Source organism: Arvicola amphibius, chromosome 5 (assembly GCF_903992535.2).
Source record: "Arvicola amphibius chromosome 5, mArvAmp1.2, whole genome shotgun sequence".
Taxonomy (NCBI): Eukaryota; Metazoa; Chordata; class Mammalia; order Rodentia; family Cricetidae; genus Arvicola; species Arvicola amphibius.
In genome coordinates, this window is record NC_052051.1 from 39,931,798 (window position 1) to 39,951,215 (window position 19,418).

At 41.3% G+C, this 19,418-nt stretch overlaps 1 protein-coding gene across 2 annotated transcripts in view; it reads right to left on the reverse strand.

Moving 5' to 3' along the window:
- Nucleotides 1-2,264: 2,264 nt before the first annotated feature.
- The window catches only part of Plcb4 (phospholipase C beta 4), a 363,836-nt gene continuing 346,682 nt past the window's right edge, over nucleotides 2,265-19,418 (reverse strand). For both annotated transcript variants that reach the window (XM_038331031.1, XM_038331032.1), the window contains 7 exons: nucleotides 17,793-17,868; nucleotides 15,908-16,083; nucleotides 13,651-13,752; nucleotides 9,237-9,294; nucleotides 8,707-8,793; nucleotides 5,792-5,828; nucleotides 2,265-3,826 (listed from right to left, as the gene is read on the reverse strand). In XM_038331031.1, coding sequence (XP_038186959.1) covers nucleotides 3,738-3,826; nucleotides 5,792-5,828; nucleotides 8,707-8,793; nucleotides 9,237-9,294; nucleotides 13,651-13,752; nucleotides 15,908-16,083; nucleotides 17,793-17,868 — 625 coding nt within the window. In that variant the 3' untranslated portion in view covers nucleotides 2,265-3,737. The remainder of the gene's footprint in view (nucleotides 3,827-5,791; nucleotides 5,829-8,706; nucleotides 8,794-9,236; nucleotides 9,295-13,650; nucleotides 13,753-15,907; nucleotides 16,084-17,792; nucleotides 17,869-19,418) is intronic.

The window sequence follows — 19,418 nt, forward strand, 5'->3', positions numbered from 1 at the left end:
GAGGGGAGGAGTGGGGTATGGGTGGAAGGGAGGGGAGGGAAGGGGGAGGAGGAGGGGAGGAGATGGAAATTTTTAATAAAAAAAATGAGAAAAAAAGTGTCTCTTTCTTAGCTATGTTCATAGCAGCATTATTTATAATAGCCAGAACCTGGAAACAGCCTAGATGCTCCTCAACTGAAGAATGGACAAGGAAAATGTGGTACATTTATATAGTGGAGTATTACTTAGCTGTAAAAAAAATGACCTCATGATATTTGCAGACAAATGGATGGAAACAGAGAAAGTCATTCTGAGTGAGGTAATCCAGACCCAAAAAGACAAACATGGTAGGTACTCACTCATAAGTGGATAATAGATGTAATGCAAAGGATAACAATCCAAAGCCCTAGAGAAATTAGATAACAAGGAGGACCCTAAGAGGGATGCATGGGCTTCCGTAGGAAGAGGAATTAGAAGAGATCTCCTGAGTAAACTGAGGGCAGGACGCGGGGAGATGGGTTTGGTGACTGGGCTGGGTGCTGGAAGCAGGTTGGGGGTGGGGCTGAAGGGGAGAGTAACAAAAAAAGAGATCTTGATGGGAGGGTGCCATTTCCAGGTTAGGGAGAAACTTGGTGCCAGGAAATTCTCAGAAACCTACAAGGATGACCCCAGCTAAGACTCCTAGCCATAGTGGAGGTGCCTGAACTGGCCATCTCCTGGATTCAGATTGGTGACTGCCCTAAGGTCATCAGAGAGCCTTTACCCAGTAACTGACGGAAGCAGATGCAGAAATCCGCAGACAAGAACTGGACCGACTTCTGGGAGTACTTCTGAAGTGAGGGGAGGGAGGTCAAGGTCATGGCAGAGGAACCCACAGAGACAGCGACCTGAGCTCGTGGGAGCTCATAGACTCTGGATTAACAGTTAGGGAGATTGCATGGGACTGACGCAGGCCCTCCACATGTGTGCATGACAGTTGTGTAGCTTGGTCTCTTTGTAAGGCTCCTAGCAGTGATATCAGGACCTGTTCCTAGCACTTAGCTGGCTTTTGGAAACCTGCTCCCTATGTTGGATTACCTCACCCAGGCTTTATGCAGAGCAGAAGCTTGGTCCTACATCAACTTGATGTTTTGTTCAAGCCCATGGGAGGCCTGTCCCTCTCTGAATGGATAAACAGGAGAGGATGGGGAGGAAGGTAAATGGGAGTTGATGGGAAGGAATGAGAGGAGAGGAAAGAGAAGACACTGTGGTTGGTATGTAAAATAAATGGGAAAAAGGTCAGTGAAATAAAATTTTTAAAAATGTATTCATATCTATGCGGATGTCTGTTACATGTTTGTGGGTGCCAAAAGAGGGGATCAGATCTCGTAGAGCTGGAGTTACAGGTGGCTGTACGCCTGGCATGGATGCTGGGAACAAAACTCTGGTCATCTGCAAGAATAGAAAGCACTCTTCAATGCTGAGCTACCTCTGCAGCCCTGAGCAATACATATTTAAAAACAAAAAGTCATAATTTTGCCACATTATCTTAGCTGTGTTTACTTAATTGTTCCAATAGATCTGTGGGTAAATATGTTTCAAATACTGAAAACAATCTGGGTTAAATAAAATACTGCTTCAGACTCTAAAACTGCAAGATAGAAATATTAATTATGGTATAGAATGATGGAAACACAGAGAAGGCATAATTGGACAATGGGAAAACTAGGAGCCTTCTTTTTATTTATTTAACATTCTGATCTCAGTTTCCTCTCCCTCCATTCCTCCCATCCCCCGCACCTGGACCCTTCCCTTCACACACACCCCCCCAACAAGCCCAGGATTCACTCCTCTTCTGGGACACATAACAATGGGAGCCTTAAAAGCAGAGGCAATGGCGAATGGTGGCTGCAGTGCAGGAGACAGAGTGACAGCCAAATGCGGCTCTTGGAGGAACCACTGGCCTTGAGGAAGAGAAGTGATCAAAATCTTTGAAGACTGGCAACCCAACTGCGAAGAAAACCTTTTACTAAATGGGATGTTGGTGCTGAAAATACGCAGTCTGATTCCGTTGTTTCACAAATAAGAAAACCAGGAATTTGACGGCGTGTGAAAGCTACTCAAATCATAATTGGGGGCGGGGGGGCAAAAGAACCCATGACTTCTCTATGTAGAATCTGTGTGTTTTGTGTCAGGGAAATAATAACGGAGATATGAAATAAAAACCCTGTAGAAAATTATAAAGAGATCGTATATGAGAAGGCAAAGAGGTTCTAGAAAGCATTGTGGAAGCAAATACTCAGATATAACATGTGTTTTCATTTTTTTATTAGAGAATTTGTAAGTTGAATTTCAGCCTTCATGTTGTTATAATTTTCTCTGTTCTCTTCAGAGGAACACACAGAATCAGTTTGTACAATCATATACAACAATTAAGTTGGCATTTTACATCCTAAAATCAGGACTCTGATTCGCTCAAGGCTACCAGGTCTCTGTGTGCTCCTCTGGGCTTGGGTAGCACGATTTGATCCCAGCATAACACTTGAGGCGCCACCTGCAAGGCAACTAAGCAGGCGAGAAGACCATGCAGATTAACACGGTAGCAAATTGTTTGGATATTTAACAGACATAAAAAGGTTATTTCCTGATATGAAAGTCTGAAAATCTGCATAAATATTTTTGTGTAAAATTAAATTAGTTATGTATTTTTTTTCAAACTAGAACTTGAAGTATCAAGAATGCCCACATAATTCATATACACATATATATAGACTTTTTTATTTTGACAAAAGTCTTGATAGTCAAATAATATTCTGTGCCATACATTTACTTAACCAGTAGTTATTTGGTGTTAGAGTAACTGTGTCGGAACGGGTTAGTCATAACTGGTGCTTGTGCATCATGCAAAACATTAGGTCTATGATTCCTGTTGACTAGTCTTGTCACGTGGTAATGTTTAGATGATTTCGCGCTATAACCGTGAGAATTAAGGAGTATAAATACTTTGTACATGGTCACATTTACAAACCTTTGCCAATAATCACTTCACAACCCTTATAGTTATAGTGAATTGTAACACCTGCAACCTGCAGAAGGAATCCCTACAAAGAAGTGGCAGCTGTAAACTTTCTGAAACGAGCCTGCTGAGTCCCCCTTGAAGCACGGATGAGCTTGGCACAGGTACACTCTTCTGTGTCCCTATTAGTCTTAACAGTTTCTGCAACATTTACAGGAAATTAGCATCTTATGGCATGGTAAAGACATGGCACTTACTGATGAGGTAACTTAGGTATAGAAAATTCCGCAAAGTGATTTGGATAGCAGACCGCCACTTCTGCTAATGAACTGTAGACAGAGTTGCTTCTTCTAGTGCATGCGCTTACTATTAAGGTACTAATGCACTATTTTTTTGCAGCAGCAGCTCAAACATGTCCTAATGCATCACAAAGCAGAGCTGTTAACACCAAGCCCACTGACTTGTGATGCTGTCTTTTAGCAAACATGTTTAAGTTGTGTAGCACGGTTCGACTCTGCCTGTCAGGAATAGAAGATTCTTTGTTATTGTTGTTGTGGATACATAGCTATTTTTGGTTGGCCAAAGAAATACAATAGTCGATTGTTAAACAGAAGAACATTTGGTCATCCCCAGTCTGTGTGGTATCAGATAACACCGTGTTTGTACATAAAAAAAAAAAAATCCAACAGAAAACAGGTTTTGTCCGTGGAGTTTCAGTTTCGAAGCTGGCCATGATCTCCCGATGGTCCATGGTTTTCCAGCCTCAGTTTGCACTCTGGAGTTTCACACTACTGTTGCCGGTCTGCGGTCCATCTCGGCCTCCAGTTTCACCATCTGCTGCATCTCCTTCGCCTACAACACCAGAAACATGGCCTTACACATGGAAATCCCCCTCTGAAGGCACCCACTGGCTCTCGTCTGTTTCCTCTACGCCTGTCCTCTTTACACACATGTGACAAGTAGATCGACACCCTTGGAATTTCCTGGGGTATTCTCAGAAATGCAGAATCTTGGAGTTTACTTAAGATCCTCTGAATCTACCCAACAAGATCATCCAGGAGAGTTTAATGTACATAAAAGTCTGAGAAAAACTGGCCTAAAAATTTCTGGGGAAAATCTCATGTAAAGAAGTTGAGCTAGCTACTTAGATGATGAAACTGTTTGACTTAGTGCGGTTGGTACCTTGTGTGGAAAATTCTATCATTTTTAGAATAACATTTCTTATATATAACTAATTTCTCAAACAGGTCTAAAATTTAAAAGGAATTAAGACTTGAGTCCTTTGATGGCGTAGGTAACGTAAAATCATATACATTAAACTGCTTTGACTGGAGCCCTATCAACATACCATTACAGGAGCATGGAGGATTCCAGAAATCTTACTATCCAAACTCTGGAGCTCTTGCTTCTCTGGAATAATCTACTTTTTATGGAACACCAGGATATAAGCCAGGATGAATTTAATATCATGAATTAAGATAGTCACTAAAGCAACCAGCTTATTCAAGAGGGTCAGCAGAAGCAGGTTCCAGCAACAAGAAATTACTTGGGAACATGGGGAAACCAAGTGATTCATTTCAACTTTGACTTTCAAACCGAAAGCCTAGATACCCAACCCACATGCTTGCACCTTTTGGTGTGGTAGGGAAACAGTTCCTCTTTCCCCTTTCAGTGACAGGTCACTGAAACAAAGGACAGGTAAGGATGGAAACATGAGAAAATCTATAAAGATACATTGTGGAAGGAAGATTCTGAAGTACCCTGATGCTACTGTTTATGTCTTCTTTGATATTCCAGCTAAACGGAGAGTCAGAGGGAGGGGCTGGTCAATTCTAGATCATACTAGAAGTATCTAAGTATCCCAAATGAAGTTCTATAACAAAACCAGTTTCTCACAGACAATGAAGTGTTTTAACATTATGGCTTTCACCTTCATTTTGGTGAGGGTAGATATAACATTACCACAGAATTTTAGATCTGCGTAAACTTGGGGCTCATGATTATTCCCTCTACCCATATAATTTTCAATGCCTGACATAGTAATACAGGAAAATGAAGAAATGGAGAAAAATATACAAACATGAAAGAATGACACAAACAGTATTATAAGAGATGGCTGTGAGACATTGTCAGCGCTGGAAATTAAATGACTTCATGTTCAGTGGACAGTAATAAAATTTCCTATATTTTGGCCCCTTTGCATTTAAGGATTCTGTTGAACACAGTATAGAATGCATAATAGAATGCCATTGAAAGATTATCCTGAGAGCTCAATCCTTACATGAGCAGGGTGACCATCTACTTCTATTGCCTGGGACAACTTAGCTGAAGTCTGGCTATAAAGAACAGACATCTTTCTCCAAAATATTTTGTTTCTGCTTTAAATAGTCAATTATATAGTCACCTTACAAGGGGTGACTAGTCATAAGTGGATCAGACTTAACAGAGAACATAGCAAAAGTCATTGCTGTATAACATTTCTGCACATAGACCACAATACTACATCATTGAAAAGCACCAACAGACATTATATATAAATAGTGTTCTTATGTCTGGGTTTTCTTCAAGATAACAACCTGATTCCCAGATTTACAACTGGAAATGCTGGCTAAAACACTACCACAAACAAATGTGACAGCATTTCAGATTAAGTAAGATGAGGAATTCAAGCATGAGATAGCCAGGGTCTTAAGTCTAACCCTTTCAGATATTAGTTAGTTATGACCAGATGGGAGTCATAAATGGAAATCAAATCAAGAATACTGATGTAGCCAGAGAAAAGCAAGGTCTTGCTTATCATCAAAATTTTAGTCCTACCTTGTGTTTGGGACACTGCATGACAGGATTTCAAAAGCTGTTTGTACAAAAATAGTAATGTCAAAATTGAGTCATACATAGAAAACAAAATAAATGAATACTGAAGTGATTTTGAGAAATGAATGCAAAACCATATACAGAAAAGCAAAAAAAGCTAAGAATAAAACACATACACACCCATTAGCAACAACTTTCCCCAAGCTGACTCAACAAAGGAATAAAAATAACCAAACAAACAACCAATGCCTATTAGTCCCACGTGTGCCTCTCTCCTGTAAGGGGGTAGGTTGTCTGAGCTTTAGCTGAGCCCTTTACCTCACTTTACTGAATGATGGTGTCAATGACAGATATTAATTTTTAGGAGTTGAATGTGACAGAAATGATACTGTTAAATGTCTGAAACGGTATATGTCAAGACAGATGAAACACTGTGTAGTTGGAGAACTATGGGAAAAACTAAATCACACACAAAAAATGTCCTGGCCCTTGGAAGTCTAAGTGAACAAGTGGCTGATGGAGGAAACAAGGCTAAAAGCTGTTTACAAAGGCCACAGGATCCAGAATCGAGAATGAATTGTGTGAACCTGTTAGCTGTTACTCCCAGTGCCTCTGACGGTAGTCTAGTTATGTAGATCCACCAGGCTTTGTTTTGGGGTTGGTAGGGCATGGCTGGGAATTCTACAAGACTAGGGAAAATAAACTAGAAAGGGCTATGTTGTATGGGTGTTTAAATTAAATCATCTTTGATCTACACACAGGGAAGAAATCTGGGGCTTAGCAGCAGCTTGGAAAATTGATTTAGAAGTTTGGGGTTCCGTGAAGATGACGAACTGCTTTGCTGAAGGAACACTTGCTTGATTATGGATGGAGTTCTGTTACATGGCTACAGTCTTTGTCGTCAGGGGAAACAAGTGGAAATGGTGGACCCCTGCTCTGTGCCTAGGAGAGTGTTGTAGCAGACAAACTGTGAGCCCAGCACTTCTTGGCCTTGTGTTAAAAAGCACACTACAAAAACCTAGTGTTTAATTTGCTATGGAGCAAGTGCTATTTGCAACTTGAACCTTAATGCAGGAATTCAATTCCTAATTCTACGTTTGCTGTAAGTTTCTCTTTGGCATAGTGAATGCCTTTTCCTTGAATATCATTACAGTTTTACATCTGGATATTTTTCACGTTGGGTGCTTTCGTAAGTCTCTGTGACTCAAAGCCTGAGTTGTGGGTGGTAGATGATCTTATGACACATTAATAGGCATTATGTGAAGTTTAAGAACAAAAAGCCAGCATCTTTACAACATGATCCAATCAATACAACTATCAGCAACCTCATATTTTTAATGCAATCTGATGTGGTTTGAATTATCCATGACTTAGTTTAATGCTCATAGTGATTTCTTTATTATGCTTTAAAAGTAGCAACACCTGAAAACTGTATTCTGTAGCTCTGATCTACACCACAATGTAGTGATGAGCAATTTTTAGCACATTTACATTCTTTAGTCAAACCTGTTGCTAAGCGACACTGTAATTTCTAAATAGTTTCCTAATTTAGATAGTTAAAACCTAACTGTGCCTTGCCTTTCATCATGCCCTTCTTTTAAAGCAGATTCTAAACTCTCTCAAAGATATTCTCACCCTCTACTTTCCTTGAACCCCTGAAATGAGTTCTGAAGCTTTGGAGATGGTAGCTTTACCCTTTCTTACAGTCTTGTATTGCCAGGGACACATTCTAGAATGTGCTTTAAAAACAGAAAACATAATGTGTACCAGAATATGATGAATTCTGATGGAGTCAAATGAACTGGACTTCTAGGACCAAACACATGTCCAGTCTCTCTTGGGGATCAGGGCTATGACTAGAATTAAGACACTTCATTCGGAACCATGAGAGGACCAGGTTCTGTCCAACAGAGAGTGAGGACTTGAAGTCAGAAGCTAGGTTACCTAAGCTCCAACACAAAAATGACTATGGTTTTGTGTTCTTTTCAAGGGCCTTTTAAAATGTAATTCCTTCTGAAGTATCCTTTAGGGTGAGCTATTTACTCTGAAAAAAAAATCTCACATAGGATTGCTTTCTAGAGGGGAAGAAATAAAAAAGGAAAATGCATTATTATTTCATTAAAAGCTCTTTGCAGTTTCTAAATGGATATAAATCATCAACAAAGTACAATGTCCAAACCAAGAATGAAATGGGACCAAGGAAGACAGAAATGTTCACTCTGCTAGAGCTACAGAGGTTGTAAGAAAGGCCCATGTGGGATAGAGCCTGCCATACTGCACTGCAGGGAAGCAGATGTGCCCTGGTGCGGGTAACTGAGCAAGTGAAGTCTACTAACCACAGTGTGTAAGCTTGAACTTCTCTATTCAGTGTTTTTCTTTTCTTTTCTTTCTTTCTTTTTTTGAGAAAAAAAAAAAAAAACCAGTGAGAAGATGCTAAGGTGTTGGGCTGCTTGTTGAGTTACGGAGGCAAACTCAGATCCCATTGTGACACTCTGGGGAGAATTTACACATTCCCTTTTTAAGACTGACACTGAAGAGAGATGGTTCTTTTGGTTGACTTTTCTACGCTAACACCTACCAACTTCAAGCTGCAAAGCTTTAAATGAAAATGGAGGAGTAATTAGCAACCTGTTTGCTCATATCCTCCTTCTTGAAACCCAGCCCTATGACTGATCCAAATGACAACTCTGCACTCTTCACGCCCCACACCCACATTCTTCTCCCACTCCACAAAAGGTACTTCTGGCTTTTTTGGATGAAAAGGAGAAAGTACAGCAAGCGCCCAGCAAGGCTCTCTACCTCCCCACTCCCTGTACTCCGGGGCCACAGTCCTTCCCAGAGGGTTCCTGTGGGCCACGGCACCACCACCCAGAAGCTGACGGGCTGCCGATGTCTGCTATGTGCATAGTGTGAAATACCTGCTCATTCTGTTTCTCTAGGAATTCTAGGTGCTCGAGTTGGACTTTTTTCAATTGATCCATTTCTTTCGACTGTTTCATTGCCAGCTGGAAAAAACATGACAAATTTCCAGTTGTAGTCTCAATATTACAAACGATGGATGGCTTATTAAACTCATCATTTAACTGAGGGTAACCATCTTTTTTAAAAAAGGAATGAAAAATACCACGAAAACTGTTAGGAGTTTAAATTCATTAATCATATTGGGCATATCTTCTCCTTTCCTAAATCTTAGCAAATAACTGAACACTTCTGCATGACTGAAATTTGGCTTTATAGCCTACATAAAATGCTGTCAGATTATTTCCACAGTGACAGCAGTAAGAGATTGCTTTGGCTTTTGGGGAGGGGTAATGTTGGAATATTTAAGGTACAGAAAAATAAAGAAATTAGGCAACCAGCTTGAAAGGCTTGGAGGCTAGCACAAGTTATTATTCACAGATTTTTTTTTCTTCCAACAGGAATGCCGAGAAAAGCTTAAAATACTCACTCTCTTTCTTTCTTCTAGAAACTTTTTAGTGTTGCTGCTGTTCAACTCCCTGACTCGCCTAAAAACAATAGAGACAGATAATGGCGTGACACCATACAGGATTCACATACAGCCATAAGAACCAATCTTCCCGCACCACATTTTCCAGATTAGATTATTGCTTCCTTTTCCCTTAACCTTTATTGTAGTATTTTCTAAACACACAAAATACTTAGGAAAGCATAAAAACCAACCATGTACAGATCACTCAGGTTAACCACTAATGTTTTTTTATGGTCTCCGACTTTAAAGACCTTTGTATCTTGTTCAAGTAAATGCATATTTGCCTGCACGAGTTCATTTGCACCCTGCATGTGCAGGAGCCCTCTGTGGTCAACAGAAGTGTTGGATCCTCTGGTACTGACGTTACAAGCAGTTGTGAACTGCCATGTGGGTGCTGGCAGGCGAACTGAGGTCCTCTGCAAGAACAGTAAGCACCCCTAACCACACAGCCATCTGTCCATGAGTAAAAGAGAATGTTACATATGAAAGTTAAACTTCTTTTGCACTCCTTCAGATTCTATTTTCCCTTCTTCCTCTCCTTGGAGGAAGTACTGGGGCTGGCATAGGCTTACTTAGCCATATTTTAATAATTTTAACTATATATGGATGTGTCCATGAGAAATACCTCTAAGTGTTCAAACTTTTCTGTGCATAAATCACCCAGAAGATCTACCAAAGATAGACTGCTGTGCTCTCCGCCCCAGAGACAGACTCAGAAGGGCTGAGGGGCCCGGGCTTCAGCGTTTCTAATGAGATCCCACATAGCACTGATGAATACTGCAAGCATGCTAACATCATTCTGTGTGTTTTAAGAACTTAGTAGGGTATTTTTGGCTTCCTTCATAAGCCCAAGCTTGCAGACTCACTTGCTGGTGGGATATGGGCAACCTCCTCTTCATCCCATGACTCTGTCTTTAACCCTTGCTTTCCCCAGATAGCTGCCCAACCTTGATTTACAAGATGCTGACAGTTCTGCCCCTTTGTGGGTGCATCATGCTGTTTGAACTGTGTCCCTGACTGTAGTGGGGTGCTTTTCACGACTACACAACATCAAATGGGTGAGCTTCTCTAATGACGATGTCTTTCCAGGCTTTTCCGTTTGCAGTCATTTCATGTGTGTTTTCTTTTCTCTTTTAAAATAATAATTGTTCTTTGAAAATTTATACGTGTATACAATGTAAATTTCCTACTACCTTTCTCCAACATCCCACAGTACCCTCAACTAGTCTCCCTCCAATGTCTTCTTTTTGATTATTAACATTATGAATAACCTCCAAATCCAATTAGTGCTGTTTGTATTCATGTGGAGGTGGGCTGTCCACGGGGGCACGTGCATTTTTCTCAGTAACTCTGCACTCTACGCATATTTTCAAATGTACCACTAGCATTATAGAAGCTTTTCAAAATTATTTTACTCTTTTATTTTCAGTTTTCTTTCCACACACCACTAATTTGTCCTTCTTCTCTCCTCCTGATCGTTCCTGCTGACAGTCTAGTGAGGATCTCATCTGCTCTCACAATTTCCACAAAAGCCATTCCTTTCTGGATGCTTTCTCTTGCTCCCCCGCCCCTTCTAGCACTTTGTGCACTTTGTTATTCATTTTGAACTGGGATCTTGGTATCCACTCTGGTTTCTACCTTTATATCTTCTTTGAGCATTCACAACATTAATTTTGACATCTTTTAGGAAATATGCTTTTCTCGTAAACATCACTGCAGTTTCCATCCATGATCAACAGTGCTTGCATTTTCATTTTGTTATAAATATCATATAATTTCTGTTCAAAAGTCTCTTCTGACCCAGGAATAGAATAACATTTTAGTTTCTATTGGTCTTGCTAAGTCTTATGATAAACCTTTAACTTTAGTCCTCAGCATTATGATAAAACTGAAATCACAACCATATACATGTGCTACTTAAGGGGTGGTTGACTTGTTGGCACAGAGGTTATTATCATTTTAGAAACAACTATTTGTTGATGCTTTATGATCAGATAATGATAGACAAAAAGTTTCAGTCAACAGATATACATCAAAATAAATATAATTTTTTTAAAGACATGATTTCTCCCTGTAGCCTCAGTTGTCCTGGACAAGGCTGGCCTTGAACTCAGAGATCCACCTGCCTCTGCCACCTGTCCCTCTTTCCAGTGCTGGGATTAAGGGAATGAGCCACTACACCCAGCTGAAGACAATATTCTTAAAGCCTGGATAATGACATTAGCAACACCTTAGAGTTTTGGGTGATTTGAAAGTTGAGTATGGTAGCTACCCCACTCACCCCAGAGCTCAATATTCTGAGACAGGAGGATCTTAGTGAGTTCCAGGCTGGCCTCAGAAACACAATAAGACATTGGCATTGCAAAAAAAAAAAAGAAAGAAAGAAAAGAAAATTTGAACTCAGATGAACTTAAGTCTACTTTCTAATATATTTGAAAAAATACAATAAAGGATGATTTAATAGCCCAGTCTTCATGGTGAATTTTATATTTCACTTTGTACAGCCCAAATTTAACAACACTGTCAAAAACAATTCAAGTTAAAGATTAATTCATATTTAGTATTTTTAGAGTATTTGAGGGTTTTGAACTGAAGAAGATTTATTTGTTTCTATGTATATAACACTTTTAAAACAGAGTTCCTTATCTGAAAAAGTGTCCAGAGACTGGCACCTCTGAAAAGTTAACAAGAGTCAGAGAGACACGACAATGTCACACTACAAACAACTGCTCTACGGATGACTAGTGATCTCCCTGGAACCTTCTTCCCAGGAGGCACAGACAGCACTCATCTCCAGCTCAGAATGACTGTGGAGGGCCACTAAGACGGCTCAGTAGAAAAAGGAACCTGCAACCAAGCCCGAGAAGCCGAGTTTGATCCTTGGGACCCACGAGAGCAAACCGACTCCTGACAGTTGTCATCTGACCTCCACGTGAGCACTTTGTATGACTGTGGGTGCTCCTATGTGCGCTCTCTTGCTCTCTCTCTCTCTCTCTCTCTCTCTCTCTCTCTCTCTTTCCCCTCTCTACCTGTTTGTCTGTCTATCTGTCTCACTCTCTTTCACACACCATGTGTGAAAAAAAGTAAATAAATGAATATAATAAAAAGATAAACTACTATGGAATTCCATTTCCCTTTGGTGGGCTATTACATTTAAATGACATTTAGCAAAACTTCACTCTAAAAGATGAGTTAATTGGCAGGATGCTTTGTATTTTGTCATGTTTTGATTTACTATTACCTAGCATCATTCAACAGCTGGAAAGACTAAATGCAACTGAGGCCCTTCTGTTCGAAACATCAGCACCCACTGAGTAGCCTGGAATACTGGGGAGCCGAGTTAAAGCAGAGAGCCCCCTTTTGTGCTGCCAAGTCTTCTAGGAGTCCTTGGTTCATGGAGTGACACACGAGCCTGAAATGCCACACTCCTTTTCCTCTTTGGTCCCCAAGGGCTAATCTGTATTCTGTGTTTTGTGGAGCAGAAAACAGCCTTTCAGCAGCCCTGGTTTTCAGAGAGAAAGCCATCTCGCCAGCTATCATCCATCCATGAGCAGGACCCTTGTTGTCCACGGCTCCCACAGTTCTGGCCTGGTCTTTTGTCTGTGAAACTGAAGGCTTCTGGATACTCAGAGATGGATGATGGGTAGTGAGGCGATTGTTATCTGTGTTCCCTGGCAACACCCCACTGTGGGTAACACAGTTACTGAAAACCACCTCTGGTTCCCTTTAACAGCTGTAGTGAAGGTTTGCATATAACACCTGGCACCACAGCCTTAATCAGGTCTCGTCCTGCCCCATCTTATCTTCCCGTCTTCTTTGAGGAAGACCCCCATGCTTGGTAAGTCACATTCACCCAGATTCCTGCCTCGATCTCTCCTTCCGGACAGCTCACCTAACTCATAGACAAACCAGAAAATCTATGTGGAAGCTTTATATATAATCCCTGATGTCGAAGGACGTAAATCAAAGTGAGAAGAAGCCTTCCTGACACTCAGAACCATCGCATCCAGATTTGCTGACACCTGAAACTCAGAACCATCGCATCCAGACTTGCTGACACCTGAGCCGGGGAGAGATTAGCATGACGGTTTGGTAGAATGCAGGAAGAATGCTACAGGATTAAATCGATTATTGTCAGGTTTTATATATGTTGTGTGAATAATAAATACAGTTTACCAGCGGCAGTTATCAGGAAAATATTGGGAACTACTATACTACAGCAGTAAAAATTTCCTTCCACAGTAATTGGCCTAAGAGGACTCTTAGGACACTCCAGTGTTATAGTTCAGATCCATGTTGAGTTTACACAGTCTAATGTTGTTGACACTATCCCAGTAACCCAAACTGTCCCGGTGAGCATCTTCACACTTACCTTTCCCTTTCTGCCTTATTCTTGATAGATTTATCTTGACTGATAGCTTTACTATTTTCCATAGAAATCTTAGCCTGGTGGGCTCGCATCTCCTTGCTTTCCCTATGAAATAAAAATAAGAAACAAATGAATGGAGAGGCGTATGACGGTGATTAAGAACTCCGTAAGGCTACAGTTGAAGGTTGGTGAGTATACAGATGAAGTCCTGGTGCTTACCATAAAGTATCATACGCCTTGAAAGGGTGACTTCATGATATATAGCAGGAAAAACAACAGATACAAAGACCATGTGTAACAATAGGGCCGAGTTCATTTTTTTACATGTCTGAGCTCATGGAGTTGTTTTGTCCGTTGGCAAAGGTGGGAAAGGAACCCTAGCTCAGGAGGGAGAGCAATGGCTGAGGAGAGCATTGCCACCTAGTGGAGACATGTGTTGTGGCTGGTATATTTGAGCAAAGACGCCGTAGTTTACTCAGAAAAAGAAATACGCAGATGTTCAACTTTACCATGCTCTGTTTGGGACCCAGTGAGATGGAAGAGACAGGATGCTCTAACCTTCACAAGTGACCTTCCTGCCGACCAACAGTCCATGGGAATGAAAGGGACTAAATAGTTCCAAGTATAGGAAAGAGCAGCCCTGTAGTGACAGCTGACTAGTGACTGTGTAAGTACACACGTGTGTTTGACAGACATGTCTATTTTTGGATCACTCTTGTGTATAACAAAGGCATATAGTTTAGAGGACTAAAATGGATGTGATTACAAATAACTTTTCACTTAACAGTGATCTCCTTAGGAGTTTGCGCGGAATGTACAGGCAAGGATGCTGGTTACCTAGGTCCAGTGGTTTGTTCTACATCAAGAGGGCTGGGCAAGGCTAAAATGGGGTCTTAGTCAGCCACCTTGTATCCCATCAGCAGGACAATGAGAGGAAATCTGGACCCAAGGCAAATGCTCTCAGAGTTTCCCACAACTTGTTAGTAAAGTGATCTTTCCACACACCATTCTTCCTTCCTTTCCTTACAAATGACCAAATGTTGCTAACATTTACTGTTTATTCAGTAAATGAGAACAATCACAAAACAAAAAAGAAATGATACACCAGGAAATGGAGATTAAAAAAAAACCAACCCTAGTACTGCTGCTACTGTGAGGAGGAATGCTCTCACCACAGACTTAAAGATAAATTAGCAGCTCTGTGTGTGTGTGTGTGTGGGGGGGGTGCCTACAAGCTGCTACAGTCGCAGCGCTCAAAGCGGGGAACGGATGCTGCTACAGGTACTTGACTCTAATCACACATGCAACCGGAAGCGCTCCTGAAGAAAGAAGACAAGACATCCTCTAACCCTGTGGAAGCAGACCCGAACTCAGAACTCCACCAGGCGCAGCATGCTTCATGACAGAACCAGATCATACCAGGCGCCATTTGACTGTCTCATAGGAGAACTAGAAACTATGGCAAAACCACTTTATTTTCTATGTCAGGATGTCTCACCAAAAGTAAGGCTGGAAGTTTTTGCATACAACCATATAATTTATGCAGTTGCCATTTTTTTTAAAAAAAAAAAATGAACATTTTGCTTTGTTGGTATAAAGTTTGTTTTGTATTGTTTCGTCTATATCAGCATACCCCTGACTATGGCATACAGTAAGTACTTAATGAAGAGCAAGCAAGAAATGAGCAAACAGGGATGTAAAGATGCAAGAAAAAAAGACATACTCTATTGCCCAGGGAGCAGTCCATTTCAGCCCAGGCAGTATTTCAAGTGCAATATGCCCTTTGTTAAATGGGGATAAGCAAATAAACTGATAGGTCGTTGCTACCTCTTGATTGAGTCTGTCCTCCTAAAGTGCAGTCCCAGCAATGTACAGAAAGGAAGGGGGCTCTCTTGAATGCATTGCCACTGTCGGATGAAAATCACCTAGGATCTCCACTGGCCAGGACTTCTTATATCTTACCTTTCCAAGAGAATTCAGCTGTTTTTTTTTTTTAACCTCTAGCCCTATTTACTGTTGAGCCCCAAAACACTTAGAGGAGGAAGACCATTTCTTGGTATGCATTATATGCAACTTGCAATCTGAGCTAACTTTTCATTATTGTGGTGTCTTCCTAACACATGCAAACCATTGGCAGACACTACTTCATATAAATCAGCTTCCTCATACTAAGTGTATGAGATACATTGCACTCGTTTTTGTTCACACACACACACACACACACACACACACACACACACACGGTGTTTGACTCTCCCACCTGTCATGGGAGAGTTTCAGCTGCTGGGTCTGTTGCTCATGAGCGTTGATGAGCAGCTTTCTCAGCAGCTCACACTGCTGGTTCAAGTGCAGATCCCGGATTTCTTGCTCCTCGGCACTATGCGTGTTGATCATTTCTGACCACTCCTTTGTGTGCTGGGCCACAATCTCTTTGACCTGTGTGGGGAAGATGGGATGGGTCACCTGGAACCTTTTGGGTTAGCTATGTACTGAAAGCACTCACTATTCATGCAGGCCAGTTTGTTTCTTGACTCAATGGACATCTACAACCCACAAAAGCAACAATCACTAATGACTGTTTTATTGAGATCAACCTGTCACTCTGGTTGCTACATCTCTTACATGGACCTGTTATTTCACTGCCTGTCTCCTCCTTGGTTATGCCTGGGTCTTGGTCGGTTCCAGCACATTTCCTCAACTCATGCCTCACCTCTACTAGACCACAGGTCTGAAGAGAGAACTGAGTGTCCTCTTATTCCTAGATTATGGCTTACTCCATGACCCTTAATAGACACTAGGGCAGAAAGCCCTCCACTTCTCAAGGCCACACTTTGTGCAACGTAGTTTTTCAGTCCCCTTGTAAATGACTAGGAAGCTGTTTCTCCAAATCCTGAAATCTGCCTGTCTGTGACTTGCTCTAACCAATGACACAACAGCGAGTGTGCCTAAAGCAGAGGTATACAAACAAGATCTTTTCCTTTTTCTATGCCTGGTTCCCTGCAAAGGAGCCCGGACTTCCCTGCTGGAGGCTGGAAGTCATGCAAAACATACAACCATCCTGCAGGTAGCAACCCATCAGATATACAAGTGAGGATAACAACCCTCAGCTAACTGTAGATGCTTGAGTGAGCCCCACAAAATCAGAGCTGTCAACCATTTGAAAAGAGTCCAAATGTGTGGCCCTCAGAATGAAGAGTGAATAAATAATAGTTGTTAAAAGCCATTACATTTTGGCAGCTTAGTACACAGCCAAAGTAAACTGATACCATTGTCAAGACTTCTGATCTACATGAGGAAAGTATCTAAAACTCATGGCATAGTGCATAAAGCACTAATTCTCATATTCAAAGCTAAAAAGAGGCAGAGAGAATGGAGAATGACGCATAGTCCCTGCCATGCAAAATAAATAGCACAGAGGAGGACTCCATCCAGAACGGTGTGACTGGTCTGTGCATGTGTTAGAGCCATGGGGCTGGGTGAGAAAGCCTTACATAACCATATAAAGCTGCTGTTTCGAGCATGTGCTATAGTTGAGAGCTTTAACAATAATTTAAAATTTATTGTGGCTGAAATAATGTTTGTGTTCTTCCTGAGTCTTAGCATTGAGGTCCTCTCCAGAGGCTCACAGCTTTACTTAAGGTCTTTCAAAATCCTAGTTTCATTTGACCTGGGGAAAATGCCAGTAATTAGATTCAACTCTTAAAATGTCAGCTTCATTTTTATCAACCTAAAAGTCCTAGCAATGATGCAGTAAAATGCAAGCAAGTGTTCAGTCAACAGCCTGGTTGCTTGCGTCATGTTTGGTGTTCCCTCTGTAGGGAAGCATAGTCTGTATTTTCAGTACCCGTGGGGCTTCCTTCCTGCCCCTTTGCTCACTGTTTCACTTGTCACATCAGGATCATCAACATAAGTATTGTCAGTGTATTTCTACACACAAGATAAAAAGGTGTTCCATGAAGGGGCTTTTCTCAAAGATGGGTAAAGCTGCCGCAAGCACAAACCTCTGACCCCATCTTCCAAGTTCAACTACCCGCTACTGCTTCTGGTACCAGATCAATCCTGAGATGCCCCTTCTAAAATAAACTATAAAATATTTTCTTCAAGTCACCGTGTTAAAAAAAAAAAAAGTGGGCGTGTTTTCTTACCTTAGATTTGTGATCTGATGTCAGGGTCTGAATTTTAATTTCTGTTTCTTTTTTCATTTCAAGACAATTACTTCCCCTGAAAATGGAGAAGTGAAAATGCATGCCAGAAATTAGATATCTTTCAGTTCCCTTGGGCCTCTGTGACAGCATTTTCTGATGGAGACAATATAGTCATCAAATGTGTGATGCCATGGCTCATTGGGCGGCATCCGTTTTTCCAGGAATAGATTCATACCTTAGAAATTTATCTGTACCATGATTACTCAATTCAACCACACACAGAAATACTTCAGACCTAGCAATTATTTCCTTTTTATGGTCTGTTGTCAGAGTTTCCATTTTGGTTCCTGCTTTTCTTTAAGCTGTTTTGTATTTATTCCATAAAATATTATTAGGAATGAAAACAGTCTTGAAGTGAATTTCTAATTCCCTCATTTTGGTCATAAAGCCAGATTTTTGTCTTTTAAACATGCCAGCGAGGAAGAAAATAGCATTTATTGGCATTACATAGCAGGGAGGGGGTGGCTTATTCTCTTCTGAGTAGGAAATATATACCAGGCGATTGCCCAGAAACCATTACTGCTGATTCCAGAGCTGATATTTTCTTCTCCACGTTATTGTGGAAACCAGAACAGGACCTGGGTTTCTGTCTTCAGCACGTATGCTCTGGCTTATGCTAGCCCAGCTCACAGTGCTTCATTTTATGAACCAAGCGTCCACGGAAAGCAACACTCTTCCCTGCAAATGGGCTTGCTTGTCACACCCGCTGCTTCTCAATGACTGGTACTCAGGGTGTTTTGTCTCCAGTCTGTTATTCAGCAAGCTGAAATGTTCCTCTGGCTTCATTCCAGACAAACTTCCACAGTAAATGTAATGATGGGCTTTATCCAGCCTTCTTAACCAGCTGGCATAAGCTAAGAATCCCTGTAATATTAAGAAGTCACGACTACATAATTATTCCCCTGCACACATTGCCTTACTCATTCTCGGCCCCTGCAGAAACGTTTGCTTTGATTTCTCCAACATTAGCTTTTTCTTTATCTGCCTTCCCCATTCACCTTCTCCCTGCCACCTTAAACAAGCTGATGGAATGTTCTTGAGAGACAGTTATCCTGTAGTTAGGCAGGAACACTTCAGTAAAGTGCCTTTGCCCACTTGACCCATGCCCTTCAGCTGGGTATGAAGAATAGGGAAAACTTCTTCACTGACCATGGCAATGAGGTCTGATTAAACCACACTCTAAACAGAAAATATCAAAAATGCAAGATGCATTTAATCCAAGCAAACTACCAAATCTGCTGCAGATGATCAACCATTCTTTGCCCCCACGCCTTATGTGGCTGACTGGGCGATGCTGACTAGATATTATCCCACCACCGACTAGAAACCCAGGCAAAGAAAAGATTCAGAATTCCGAGTTCAGGCGTTCCTGGATGCAGGTAACTCCTGCACCATGGTGAAGCTGGAAAATAACAACGCAAACCATCTTCAGCCCAAGGATCACCTGCACATGGATCTCATTACAGAAATATCCAAACACATATGACCAATTTCCCTTTGACCAACATTCCAGCAACCTAGAAACACAAAGTCTAGGTGGCAACAGGAAGCTCCCCTTGGAGTAGG